This window comes from Colobus angolensis, unplaced genomic scaffold, assembly GCF_000951035.1.
Source record: "Colobus angolensis palliatus isolate OR3802 unplaced genomic scaffold, Cang.pa_1.0 Scaffold449, whole genome shotgun sequence".
NCBI classification, from domain to species: Eukaryota; Metazoa; Chordata; class Mammalia; order Primates; family Cercopithecidae; genus Colobus; species Colobus angolensis.
Genome location: NW_012117921.1, coordinates 1,092,501 through 1,105,894, shown reverse-complemented (window position 1 = coordinate 1,105,894; position 13,394 = coordinate 1,092,501). Strand labels below are relative to the sequence as shown.

Sequence of the window (13,394 nt, the reverse complement as noted above, 5' to 3'; positions counted from 1 at the left end):
AGCAGGCACCGTGGGCTGGTTATCTCCTCACCCTTCAGAAACCCAGTGTTTCCAAGTCTTTAGCATTAAGAACAGTCTCCACTCTCGGGGTGTGGGAGGTAGATCTACAGTGGACTGAGGTTCTGGGCAGCTCTGGGCTTAGGACCTGCTGATCAAGTTACTCCTCTCTAGTCCTCATGTCGTGGGTTTGAGGGCCATCAAAGGGCTCTTCATCACAGGAGGCCAGTCCCCAGGCTGGAGAAACGAGGCAGGGGACCCCAGGGTTCCTTTCCAGGCCCTCCTCTGAGCCTGAATTACATAGATGGGAAATGAGAACAGGATTCACCCTGGCAGAGCAAAGGCTACGAGCAAGCGCTCACCAGAGCCTCCTTACATGCCAGGCAGTGGAGGGAGAACTGAGGACCGGGCCAGGAATCTGAGGGTTGGCTTATGAAGGGGATGCCACCTTGCCCAATTCGATTTCCTCCTTGCCTTTGCTTATTCATCCGCACCCCCATCCTGTGTTGATTCGATTTCTGTTGCACACCTGCTTCCTTCAGTTTGTGTATGTTTTGTGGTCAGATCTGTGGATGGTGAGCTGACATCATCCTTCCCTCTCTCCTTCAGTCCTCACAATCACCACCACCCCAATGCCTCCCCACAAAGTCTGAACACCCCTGTGAAGATGTGAGGCAGAGAGGTGATCCCAAGCCTGGGGACCAGGGTGAGAGCCATCCTTGCCACACTGGGGCCTCCCTGACTTCCTGCTTGAAGTTTACATAAGTCTCTCCCATGACGAAGAGGAAACGCAGGGAGGGCATCATGCGAATCAGGTGCAAGCTCACTGGGGAAGCAGCTCCCCGTCCACCTCCCCTGTTCTGGCACCCTAGGACTCAAGGCAGGTGGGCCTGGTGGCAGGCAGTCTGTCTTGTTCAGTGGGCATCTGTGCTGGCCTGTGCTGCCCCTCTACTGAGTGGGTGAGAGGTATCTTTGCAATCACCCTGCTTCCTACTTCCCACTTAGAGAAGATCTACACTCAGGCAGCATGAGCTCACGGTCTCAATCAAATGCTTCCTGGGCTCCGGCTTCCACGTGACATGGCAGTGGAGGCAGATTGCACTTTTTGGGAAATGAGATGTGCTGATAACATCAGCTGTTCTCAGCTTTAAATGCATAAGAACCTTCTGCACAATGAGCAGGTGCCAAGCAACAAAACTCGGGTTCCATGTGTTTGACGTGGACCTGGCGTCCGGCCCACTGCTGTCTTCCCTCTCGTCCTCTCCAAACCTGGGCACTGTTTCCCCAAACTGCTCTGTTCATCTCTCACCCAGTGAAGATAATCCCTCTCACCCACCTGTATCTGCAGTCTCTTAGGATTGCTGCCCATCTGTCTGACAATCTGCGATTTGGCCGGGGTAATCAACATGCCATGTGGACATTTTTGGACTAAACCTTCCACCTTGGAATGTGTAGGAAGTGCTGTCCTCTTCTTTGACCCAGCTTAGGTCTGCACATGTTCGGTGGGCTCTTGATAGGTGCCCTGTTCCGTGGCAGGTTCTGGGACAGAAAGATGAATGACACATGTCATCTCTCCTCAGTGTTCTCCATCTCATGCATGGTGCTCCCTGAAACCCTCCTGGAAAACCCTTGGCCGTGGCCAGGGTGCCTTCCAGTGTGCATTAGGTCACAAACCTGTGAGGTTGATGCTGCTGTCTAGGAGGGGCCTTGTGCTTCCAGCTCTAACCCACTCAGGATCCCCCCTTAGCTAACAGAGGGTCTCTGCTGCCCCTTCTTCTCGGTCGCCAGGCTGATGGTCTCCAATGAGCACTGGCCAGGATTGCTTCCAAATCTGTAGCTCCTATTGTGGCAGGAAATGACATCCTAGCCCAGTCATATGTCTTCCCAGCCTGGTGCCACTCTGTTGGTAAGCCCTACTTCTTAGTTTTTTTTGAAAACATTGCTCTTCTATTCTCTCCTCAACCTCAGCCCCAGGGGATGAAATAATCTGAATCTCCTTGGACCTGAGCAGTAGAAGGTTTTCCCCATGAAACACTTGCCCCTTCGTTCCACCTGTACTAGCCCCCTGATAACTCACTGCCTGACTCTTCTGCACCTTCCCTTGGAGGCTTTTCTTCTTTCCTCCACCCTCCCTAGCTCTCTGGGGGCCCTGTCCTGCCTTGGGACAATAGACATAGCTAGTGAGTGGGTCGGAGATGTGCCAGCAGTGACCTCAGCCTGCTGAGGTTGTATCCTTTATGGTAACTTCGATGGTGGGAGCCCTGGGGAGGCTGCCAGAAAGTGACCCCTTTTCTCTGTGACATCTCTTGCTCCCTCTTACTAAGCCTGAGCCAGAGAGGAAGCAGCTAGGTAGCTATAATCAGAGAGAAATGCTTCCTTTCTGCCACACTTGGCAAAGTGGCCATCAGGGGAGGGGACAATGCAGTGTAGAAACATCTTCAGAGCCATCTCTCATCCTTGCCTCGGCCCAGCAGGGCCGGTGAGAAAAATGCTGTCACCTGGGCTCTCTTGACATCTCTGTCCTCCAGCTACTCACTGGAACATCCTAGGGGAAGTGTGCGCCCCCAGCTATGGCCCTGTTGGGGTATGAGTGTGTGTGTATCTCTGTGTGTCTGAGGGCCATGGGGCCACATGAGAGAGTGTATTTCTGGGGCCTGGAGAATGTAGCAGCCACTGCACCTGTAGGAAGGGAGCCCAGGCCCCTGCACTACGCAGTGTGATGATTCAGGTTAAAAGGGAGTGTTTGCTTTTTGTTTTGTTTTTTTGAGGCGGAGTCTTGCTTTGTTGCCCAGGCTAGAGTGCAGTGGTGTGATCTTGGCTCACTGCAACCTTCCCTGAAGGGAGTGTTTTCCAATGATACCTTTTAGATAGTCATGAGAAGGGCTACCTTGTGAGCATTTGATTTGTCAGAAATTATTAGAAAATATACTATTGATAAAGAACTCTGGCAGGTGCAGCACTTTGGGAGGCTGAGGCCAGAGAATTGCTTGAGCCTGGGAGTTCAAGACCAGCCTGGATTCCATGACAAAACTTCATCTCTACAAAAAATACACAAATTAGCCAGGCATGGTGGACCTGTAGCTGGACCTATAGTCCCAGCTGCTCGGGAGGCTGAGGTGGGAGGATGGCTTGAGCCTGGGAGGTCGAGGCTACAATGAGCCATGATCACACCATTACACTCCAGCCTGGGTAACAGAGCAAGATCCTGTCTCAATTAAAAAAAAAAAAAATCAGAGCAGTCCTGCCCAAGTAGACAAAATAATTTCTCCAGGTCCATCCCAGCAGCACAGAGCAGCAGAAAGAGCCCATGTGTGTCCATGGCCATGAGAGCTGCAGGGAGCAGACCTGGGAGAGAACTGACCTTTGCCACATGGGTCTCTCAGGCTTTCCCATGTATGTGTGCACTGTGTGTGTGTGTGTCGGTGGGTGGGGATAAGTGAATTTCCTCATGTTTAGTGTTTATAGTGCTAAGCTTGTATTCCAGGCCTGAGGCCATCCTGGACTGAGCACGGCCCTGAATAAAGAATCTGAGAGGGAGAGTTGCCCCACCGCTCACCCCTCCCCACACCGCCCTGATGTCTGTGGGTTGACCAGGGTTTGGGGAATATAGCATTGTGAGCTTTGAACTTGCCCAGGAACCTCTGGAACATATGGGGCATAGTCAGCTGCCCAGTGTGACTTTGGTGGCCAGCACCCTTGGGGCACAGTAGTACCTCTGATCTTATTAGGAGGGAAGCAGTAGCATTGCCTCCTTCTCCAAAGAAGGACTTGTAATGTTGGAGACCCAAGGGAATGAACTGGCTTTTGTTGGGCAGGCTCTGGCTGGGAAGGCTTAGGATCACTTCACTCTCCCTTTAAAAAGCCCTCTGACAATTCTTTCTCTGGCATCCCTCCCTGCCCTAGCCCCTTTCTTGGGGATATTATTTTCCTGAGAGATCTGAGGCTGGGTGGGATTCCTTGGGAGTGAGAGTTAGCTGCCTTTGTTTTAAAGTCCCTGCCTACTGCCACATTAGCATCAACACTAGAAAGTGGACTGCGGTCAGATCACAGGAGATCGAGTGCAAGGAGGAGAGGTGGCTCTGTCTCTCTCTGCTTGGCCTCATTATTCTCATACTCTCAGCTTTAGCAAAAATTAGATCTGCAGGGAAGGATAAGGCAGCCCTTTCCATGACCTTCTGTATCAGGAAAGAAGACCTGTGAAAAAGTTGTCACATACATAAGCTTAGCCCTCCCAAGCTGACCAACATCCAAGGATCACTTTGGGTGGGAGATGGGTGTCGTGAGAGGGTTAGCCCAGATTTGAATGATTCTGTGCCCCATGAAGATATATGCAGAAAAGAAGTCCAGCATGTGCCTGAGACTCCTCTGTCCTCTGTGGGCCGGGAAGGTGGTGCTGCTGAGTGTGGGTCATACTGTCATTCCATTAGCTCCCTCTTCCCATGTTCTCGTGTGAACAGAAAGCACTTGGGGTACCTGCACCCAAATTTCCTAGAGAGAAAGGCAGTTGTAAGAAGTCACTTTGGATTAGGGTGGTTGCAGGAAGGGCCACCATTGAGCAGAGAAGGGAAAGAGAGGGAGGAGAGGTGGAGGAATGACTGAGGAGAGCCAAGACTGAAGGAGGGCGAGGGCAGGCAGAACACCGTGCGAGGCTTGCCCGCGCAGAGCGGAGACTGTTCCCTCTCTGTCATCAGGTTTGGGTGGCTGTTTGGGCTCACGCAGGCATGACAAAGGGTGATTTTGGAGTGAATGGTTGGGAATGGCAGGCCGCCCTAAGCCTCTGCTGGACAGGGCCCCGCCGCCTGCCCACCTCTAGGCTGGGGCTCCAGGGCTGGATCCAACTGGTGCTGCTTGGGCCTGTGTCTGGGTGGCATCTGGCCAGTGTTTGGCCTGGGGCTCCATGCCATCCCTGGGGTCTGAGCGATTCAGCGCGTGCCCCCTTCCCATCTCATCCTCGTGCATCCTTGGCTGGGTGCATGCTGGGTGCTTCAAGCCACGCAGACCATGAGAAGAAAATGAAACACACATAGGGCTTCATTCTCTTCCTCTCCCATGGTTGTGTCTTCTGTTGCTGCGACCTGTCTGACCCAGCCCGTTATGCCTGGGGAGGCTCCTGATGACTAAGCCCCGTCTCCTCACTGGGCTGCCTGCCTTGCACGCGGGGGCCGTGTGTCCAGGCTGGGCACAGCCAAACCAACCAGACTCGGCTGTTTTACATTTCCCTCTCAGCTCCTCCCACATTGCCCCCGACTACCGTGGGTGCGACGGGCGCTGTGAGCAGTACCGATGCTACTGCCATTGCTGCCACCACCGAAGCCACAACAGTCCCCATCATCCCAACTGTCGCACCTACCACCATCGCCACCACCACCGTCGCCACAACTACTACAGCCACTGCTGCCACCACCACCACGGAGAGTCCTCCCACCACCACCTCCGGGACTAAGATACACGAATCCGGTACTGCGCATCGCCCATGCTCCCCATCCCCTCCTGGCCCGCCTCCCCAGTGGTCTCCAGACGAACCCACAGGCTCCCCCAGCTAGGAGGTGGAGTCTGGGATGGTGTTTACCACCACCTTCTTTTGTGTTTCCTTTGGAAACTCACCCGTGACTAGATGCTCAGTCCGGTAGCCTGGAGGTCCCGATCTCCCCCAGCCTGGCCCTGACACACACAAACTCCTTGGGTGGTCCTCCACCACTCAGTACCCCCCATTCTAGCCTCAGATCCCTGTTCCTTAACAGATGGCCAAGCTCCTTGGGCAGGGCCCCCAGGTTCCAGATGTCAGGACTGCCTCTAGCTACATGTCAGTCAGCTCAGGGCCGAGCACTCCGGAAGGAAGACTGTGTGAGGAGGAGAAAAGGACCAGCCACTGCACAACTGGCCTGAGGGAGTTTCCTGCCCTGGCCACGTCTGCATCTGGCCTAGAGGCTGAGCAGCAGGGAGTGGCTGTGCCAGGCAGCTCTGTTCCCAGAACCTCTGCTCCTTCCTTGCCTCTCCTCCCACAAGGAACACTTAACAGACTTTCCTTTTACAAAGTCAGAGCTTCCAGGAAACTGTATTGCCAAGGAGTCCCTTAATGCCCACTCACGTTCCCCAAGCCCTCAAATGCAGGCATGGAGGGAAAATTACGGGCATTCTCAGGGCCCCTGGTAAGAATCGATCCCAGGGCTGGTATACTGAGCCAGGAGAATGCACTGTTCCTGTATCATACAACTAGGCCAGGAAGCTCTGTTCTTCCAGTTTGGGGAGACCCCAGGGGAATTCAGTGATGCTTCCAAGCACTGAGCATCAGTCTTTTATTACCAACAAGGGGAAGGTCTGTAGCTTCCTGAGCCCACAGGCCAGCTATAAAATCAGTGTGAGGCAGCCAGCAGGGCTGGCAGGAAGCATCCAGAACTCTTCTGCCGCAGTTGTAGAATTGTAGGCCCCAGTGGGCACCCCTTTGTCTCCTGGGCAAGTCCCTTTACCTTCCAAGGCCTCCTTTCTCCCACCCTGCTCCACTTTTCTCAGCCTCCTGAATGAGGATGGAGGCTTAATAGCCATGAGAGGATTTTGTTTTTAGCTCAATGACATGGAGTTAAGCAAGCTGTCAGGGCAGATGAGAGGCACAGCTGCCGTGAGCTCCTGAGACCCTGAAAATGCTGGTTTGCTTGACAGGTGCCATCTAGAAGTTAACAGGCACTTCAGGAAAAAGTTGGCTGAGGAGGAACCTGCTGGGGTATTAGAAGCTGCCACCAGCGGGTTGGTGACTGATGTCCTTTGGGGCCACGGCAAGGCATCTTTTTCATTGAAGTGGGGCTCTTTGTCCTTCAAGTGCTTTGAGTTCAGAGAAAAGATGAGTCAAAAATGAAGAAAGGAAGTGGCTCTTGCTCCCCAGCAACGAGTTACTTGCCTTCTGAAACATAGGCCTTGTTGCCACTTAGGACCAGCCCCCATAGCACTCCTCAAGTTCTGTGAGACACTGCAGAGGACCTGGCCATGGCCTTGATCTTATCTAGACCTTGCGAACACTCCTCAACCATCCTCACCTCCTTACTGGAGCAGAATGGCTGTCTAGGACTTTAAAAATGAATGTTCACCTTTATCGTGCCTTACATCTTGGGAAAACATGTTTCATAAGTTTACTCCTCTCAGGGTGAAATAGGCCTTTTTATTTGTCCTTAGCCTGTCTTTTTCAGATTTCAAGAGAGATTACCTAATTCTTACATTCCAGGAGTCAGTGAGACAATCCATGCTTCCCCTCCCTGACCCTTTTTGTGTTTCTAGGTGTTGATATCTCACATGCTTGGTCCTTCTCTTTGAACTTTTTAGTGCTTCCGGGTCATGATCCTGATCTCTCTGTGGCAATGCCTTCCTCCAGCTCCCACTTCTAAATCATCTTAGCTTCCCATTGCCTAGCCTTTTCTAAAAGAACCCCAATCTTCATTGCCTTTAAAACAGCCAGATTTGAGTCAATTTCATACTGGTGGCCAAACTGTTTAAACACAAATTCTCTAGCTATTTACAGGGCTTAGAGCTGAGGAGAAGGAAACTCAAGTCCCCAGATCATGACTAATCACAATTCATTCTCACCAGCAAGAGCCATGAAATTCTAAGGAGCTAGAATTTGGGATGGCTTCAAGCGGCCAGTACAACTGAAGCATCTGGCAGACAGGCAAGGAAGCCTACCTTCTGCCCTCCCCACGGTGCCATCAATGGAATCACTTTCTTGGCCCCTCACTTAATATGAATCATATCCACCTGGGGCAACCAACGCCTGATAAGGTTGTAGTGCAGAAGGCACCTCTTTGAAGTGAAAACCAGGAGATCTTTTATCACTTCCCCAGCCCTGCAGGCTCAGTCACATGTCAAATAGATAATGAATAAATGCATCACCAATGTACTCTATTCATTTATTTTTGACAAGTGAGTTAGTGACAGTGCCCCCTTGCATGCTAATAAAATATACAGGAGCCACACTTGTAAAGTCTTTGAAATACAAGGCTTCATGTGAGTACTCCACTATTAAATCTTTGCTGGAAAATGGGGTAACCAGACTGCTGGGACTCTTGAAAAATGATTACGTTTGAAGATTAGTGCCCTTCTCCTGTACACAGGCTATGGTTTCAGACAGCACCACGGCTTTAATAAAGTGGCTCCCAGCTCATAGGAACTTGATAATTAATGTCCTCTGTGTTGCATAGAGATCAGGCATCAAAAACTTGGTGGTGCTGAGAAGCCAACAGAACAGGATTCTTCTGGTATCTGGACCACTGAGGGCTGGTTGTCAAGGAGTTATCTTCTCTTGGTCCCACCTAGTTCACGCGAGGGAGAGGAAGCGTTCGCACTGCCTTTCTCGGGCCCCTGAGATTCTAGGCTTTAGACAATCTGAAGCTGTTAGACACATCAGTCAGGCTCTCTCTGACCAAGAACAACCCAAGAGGCTCCATAGACCAGCCTCACCTGTCTGGATCACCATTCTCCTCCAGCTTCAAGAGTACATCCTTCCTGTAAATTTCATCAAGACTCTTGGCTCTTAAAGATAACCCTCTCCTTCCTGCAGCACTTCTATGCTTGAAGGGCAGGGGGCTGGCACACATCTCCTCTGTGTGGCCTCCTGCTCCTGGACACACGGCCTTTTTCCTGGGCCCTTTCCTTACACTGACATGACAAGGGATCTGAAAAGGGAATAAGTCCAGGTTAGAGCCTCAAATGGCACAGATCAAAACCCACTCTTTCTACAAAAATTAGCCGGGCGTGGTGGCGGGCGCCTGTAATCTCAGCTACTTGGGAGGCTGAGGCAGGAGAATCGCTTGAACCTGGGAGGTGGAGGTTGCAGTGAGTCGAAATCACGCCACTGTACTCCAGCTTGGGCAACAGAACAATACTCCGTCTCAAAAAAACAAAAAACAAAAACAAAAAAAACACTCTTTCATTTCTAACCCTACCTATGTGGACACAGTCAGTTTCCAGCTCTCCCTCAGAAGTCCTCCCGACTGCACCTGCTTGTCCCTGGACAGTGACCTCTGGCCTGGCCACCAAGGCTGCAGCTTGGAGCTCTGTCAGGCCCTGTGCACAGCCATTTCTGACTCTCCCCTTTCCTAGATGACTGTGTGTACGTGTGTGCGTGCGTGAGCGTGGGCATGTGCGTGCATGCACACGCTTGTGTGTATGTGTGTGTCTCCATGTCTCTGGTGCCACTCCCTCCTCATCACTAACTCCTCTTCTAACCCGTCCACCAGCCCCCGATGAGCAGTCCATATGGAACGTCACGGTGCTCCCCAACAGTAAATGGGCCAACATCACCTGGAAGCACAATTTCGGGCCCGGAACTGACTTTGTGGTTGAGTACATCGACAGTAAGCATTGCTGTGCGGGGTGGTGGTGGCGGCAGCGGCGTCGGCAGCAGCGGCGGGTAGCGGTAGATGCCATTAAAGAGATCCTGTGAACTCCCCTAGGCTCAGAGAGGCCTTTTAGCCTGGCTTAATTATGGCTTAATGAAATCGATATGCACTCAGGCAGCAGAGAGGTGGGAGGAACAGTCTCAAGGAGAAGGAAGGGGGCTTCTCAAGCCATTAGTGGAAGTCTAGGGTTGCATGTCTGTGGAGGACCTGTGTAAAGGGGTCCTTCATTCATTTCCTGCCCAGGATGAGGGTTCTGAATAGCTCCCAAATGAGCCAAATCTCTGCATTGATCTCCTTAATTCAGGCTCCACTAGACTGGGTGGGCCAGTTCACAGACTTGGGCTACAACCCTGCTTTGCTCCAAGAGGAATGCCAGCGGCCCCTAGTCAGAGCCACAGACCAGAGCCATTTGTCCCAGCTGGTGGCTTGAGCTGAGCTGCTCACCCTTTACTGGAGCTTGGGACCAAGGGTACAGATTCGTTGGACTGCAGAGTGTGGCCCCTGAGTGAAGGACCCTGTGGGTCAAACCCACCATCCTGGCCTCTTTAGTATGTGCTCTAAACAATTAAGCCAACTAACCCAGCCAGCAAATCCACCTGGGAGAGCCTACCCAAAGACCTCTCAGGAGAGAGCAAAGCTGACTTAGTTCTCTCTGGTTGGAGGAGTTCACATCCACAGCACCTGGACTCCATAGTGTGGTCCATACTTTTGTCCATACTTTTTCAACCTCCTACCACCCCTATTCACCCTACAGCATACATGCACAGGCACACGCTTTTCCTGATGTGAGAATTCACCACATGGTGAGAAATGAGAGGTGAAGCTAGGAATGAGAGCCAAGAGTCAGAGACCCAGCTCATCTTGTTTTCATGAGGGATGCTAACTGGCTTTCTGGCCCTCACCAGCCAGATCCATGTGAAAAGTCAATCGCTTCCAGGGCAACAGAGCATCTGCTGACAAGCTAAGAGTGTAAGGAAGTAGGTTATAATATGTCTAGTGTGAAGACTGGTGAGGAAAGAGAACTTCAGGAGAAGGAACGGTGTCCCCAGCTGAAGGGCTGTTTAAAAGAGTTAGTATTGCATGGACAGGCCTGGGGAAGCTGCCTGGAAACCTCCCGGTCTGTACGATGGACTGGACCCGCAGTTCTCTGGTCCCTTCCCCCACACTTTCTACCTTTGACAGGTGACCAGGACCTAAGCACTGGCTCTCCAGCTCCTGGTGCCTGGCTCTAGGCTGATTGAGGTTTCTGTTCCCCAGGCAACCATACGAAAAAAACTGTCCCAGTTAAGGCCCAGGCTCAGCCTATACAGCTGACAGACCTCTATCCCGGGATGACATACACGTTGCGGGTTTATTCCCGGGACAACGAGGGCATCAGCAGTACCGTCATCACCTTTATGACCAGTACAGGTGAGAGGGGACCTGGCCTGGCCATCCCCTGCGAGCATGGGGCATTTCATTCTCATCCTCAGCTTCCTGCTTGCCTCTCTCCTCGGAAAGAAGACTCATCCCCACCCCATTCCCCACCTTGCATGGCGTGTCTCAGCTCTTATTATGCATCAGCTGAAGGCTCTCAGGAAGCCTAGAGGAGCCCCGTGTGCATGCGTAGTAGACAGGAAACAGTGATTGTGGCCCTGTGGGGGTCAGAAGGAAACAAAGGGTTGTTTAACGACAACAGGGAACACTAAGGCCCCTGCTCTGCCTGGTGTGTGTGCACATTTGGTCACTGTCCGTGGGTCTGCGGGCTGCAGGAGAGTAGTGCAACCTGGCCTGTGTGCACAGGGGCTGGCTCCCTCCATGCAGGATCAGGGGATAGGGCCATCACAGGGCCTTGATCTAGAAGTCGCTCCAGGAGATCAGTGCATTTGTTACTCCCTTGCCACCATCATCTATTGTTAAAAATTTCAAAGTGAGTGACACAGCTTGTTTGGGGCTTTGTTTTTGTCCCAAGTTTGTCTTGGCCTAAAAGTCGGCGACTTTTTGGCATGCAGGGAGAGAGGAAGCAGCTCTCCAGAACTGGAATGGTTCTGGCTCTATAGTGGCTTCAGCTGTGGATGAAGAAACATCTTCCTCGTGCCAAATGAACGGGCCAACTGGGGCTCAGCAAAGGGCACAAGGTTCAGCAATCTCTGTGCTGGTAGGGGTAGCTGGCAGTCCGGATTCTTACAGGGCACTCGCCGGTCTGTGTGTGTGTAGCTTTAAACTCAGCCGAGCAGGGGGTAAGGGTGGGGAAAGAGATTAAGAGAGAAAAGGATCAGTACCTTGCCCCCAAGGGATATCCTAATCAGATGCGGGTCATTAGATACACAGGATAGGGGAGGGGAAAAAAACATAGTGATTTATATGAACTTCTGAATGTTGACTTAAATATTCATTACTCCTCCTGCACCTGGCCTGGCGAGGCTGATCCTGGTAGCTTGCATCTCGGGAGTCCCTGCCCATCTGTGTAAACGTCTTACCCCACCCCTTCTATCCTAGTCCCTCCTGGTCCGGCATCCTGTCTTCTTCCTTGTGTCTCTGCCTGTCCTGCACATTTGCATGCCATCAAGGCTCAGAGGGTCTGAGAGTCGGGCTCCCTGATTGAGGCTAGCCAGGCCGACTCAGGCAGGATGTCTGAGCGAGTGGCCAGCCTGTCCTGTAACAAGGGGAGCCAGGCCAGGCAACTGGACAGTGGACTGAGCAGAGCAAGTGGCTGGACTCTGTCTAGCTCAGATGAGGTCCCAAGCTGTTGCTCACTGGTATGTGCATTTGGTTTTGCTTCATTACATACTTGAGTCCAGCACAGCAGCAAAAAGCAAAGATGGTATTTGAAAATAGGGTTCCATCCTAGGGAAGACTGCCAAAACCAGGACAGCCTGCTTTGAGAGTTTGACTTCTCCAGGTGCTAAGCCCTAGGGCTGTGGGTGAGGGTTCAGGCCCTGCCCTGAGGGATGTCCTAATCTGATTTGGGGTATTAAGCACACCATAGAAAACTGAATGATACCAGGTATGCTTCTGAACCTAAATACTTGTTTCTCTTTTCCTGTGCTTGGTGGAAAGGCTCATTTTGATAGCTTGCTTTCCAGTGATGAAACAATCAGCCCTGGCAAGTCTTCCCAGACTCCTCCCAGCGAGAGCTGGAGTGGGCAGGTTGATAAGCCCAGCTCTGAGTACATATTGTCCACTTCTCTCACAGGCTGACTGGAAATTACTGTCTGCAGACCACATAGGGAAAGGAAATATTTTCACTTTCTGAAGTCTGTGAGTGTGTGTCCATATCCTTCAAAAATACACATTCTCTTTCCTGTGGATGGACTCCAGAGCCAAGTCCATGCAACCCACAGATCCCTGTGTTTCATTAAAGCAAGAACTCATGAGCATCTCTGGGCCCTGACCACTGGTCATTTAGACAACCACAGGCTGTCACTTTAGTCGGCAGACTTGAACACACTATAGCAGTTCAGGAAGGAAACGGAAGGAAACGGAAGGAAACCACTGGGAAGGCTGACAGCCTCTCTGACCCTCACCAAAAAATCCCAATGGGAAGTTAATCACCTCCTTCAAGTGTCTGAAGCCAAAGAGACCTGAGGGGCTACAAACACATAACCCTGGACTCCAAGAGGCCCATCAGCCCTTCTGTGCTGGGTGCGGGATGGGGTAAGGCAGGAGGATGGCGGATGCTGAGAGTGGGCCAGCAGTCAGATAGCAGCCTGCCTCGGACCTCAGGAGAACAGGGAGCAGGGCCTCAGGGGACCTGAATGGGGTCAGCTTCTGCTGTGTTTAGAAGAAGCATCTCTTCGGTCAACCAGGATGGGGCAAGGTGTGGAGAGGTGTCAAATGGTGCTTAAGTGAGAACAGCCGAGCCAAACTGTATTTGGGGAAAATCTACCCCCGTTATATTTGTTAATCTATCCCTATTTCTAGAACATAATTCTTCTGTAGACTTTGAGTGACTGGTCTTTCTTCCCTGGCCAAACCCAATTCCTCTCAGTTAGAATTAGGAGTCATGAGAGCTGTCTACTTTGCAGGTGTATT

The 13,394-nt window shown here is 51.8% G+C and overlaps 1 protein-coding gene across 1 annotated transcript in view; it reads left to right on the top strand.

The window, feature by feature from the left end:
• The window catches only part of NFASC (neurofascin), a 199,198-nt gene that overhangs the window by 172,364 nt on the left and 13,440 nt on the right, over positions 1 to 13,394 (top strand). Inside the window, exons 27-29 of the mRNA XM_011957760.1 lie at positions 5,224 to 5,454; positions 9,219 to 9,335; positions 10,638 to 10,790. Coding sequence (XP_011813150.1) covers positions 5,224 to 5,454; positions 9,219 to 9,335; positions 10,638 to 10,790 — 501 coding nt within the window. The remainder of the gene's footprint in view (positions 1 to 5,223; positions 5,455 to 9,218; positions 9,336 to 10,637; positions 10,791 to 13,394) is intronic.